General features: G+C 54.0%; 1 protein-coding gene across 1 annotated transcript in view; it reads left to right on the forward strand.

Annotated features, from left to right (window-relative positions):
- Nucleotides 1–605, forward strand: part of REXO4 (REX4 homolog, 3'-5' exonuclease) — a 13035-nt gene that overhangs the window by 9101 nt on the left and 3329 nt on the right. The window contains exon 6 of the mRNA XM_037732962.1: nt 67–128. Coding sequence (XP_037588890.1) covers nt 67–128 — 62 coding nt within the window. The remainder of the gene's footprint in view (nt 1–66; nt 129–605) is intronic.

A 605-nucleotide genomic window follows, 5' to 3' on the forward strand; every position in this document is an offset into this window, starting at 1 on the left:
GGGCGTTACGGCACCGCAGAGACCTCTCGGGTTCGGTACCGATGCCGGGGCGTTACGGCACCGCAGAGACCTCTCGGGTTCGGTACCGATGCCGGGCGTTAAGGCACTGCAGAGATCTCTCGGGTTCGGTACCAGTGCTAGAGGTGTTCACACTTGTTTACAGAGGGTAAGACTGAGATGAGAACTACCCAGGCAATGTCCTCTTCTGTGTGCTTGTATTGTATCCCCTTAAAGACTGCCGCTGTGGTAACTTGTCCTTCCCTCCTAACTCTGGTTCCATCCCTGGTAACTTGTGCACCTCATGTTTAAGTCTTTCTTGAAGATGATGCTAAGGATCATGCACAGTGGCTCATGCCTGAAATCCCAGCTCTTTGGGAGGCTGAGGCTGGAGGATTGCTTGAGGCCAGGAGTTGGAGACCAGCCTGAGCAACATAGGGAGACTCCATCTCGATAAAAGCTTTTAAAATTAGCCAGGTGTGGTGGTGTGTGCCTGTAGTCCCAGCTACTCAGGAGGCTGGGGTAGGAGGATCAGTTGAGCCCAGGAGGTGATGGCTGCAATGAGCCATGATTACCTCAGCACTGCAGCCGGGGTGACTGAGTGAGAC

This window comes from Cebus imitator, unplaced genomic scaffold (genome assembly GCF_001604975.1).
Source record: "Cebus imitator isolate Cc_AM_T3 unplaced genomic scaffold, Cebus_imitator-1.0 Scaffold486, whole genome shotgun sequence".
NCBI classification, from domain to species: Eukaryota; Metazoa; Chordata; class Mammalia; order Primates; family Cebidae; genus Cebus; species Cebus imitator.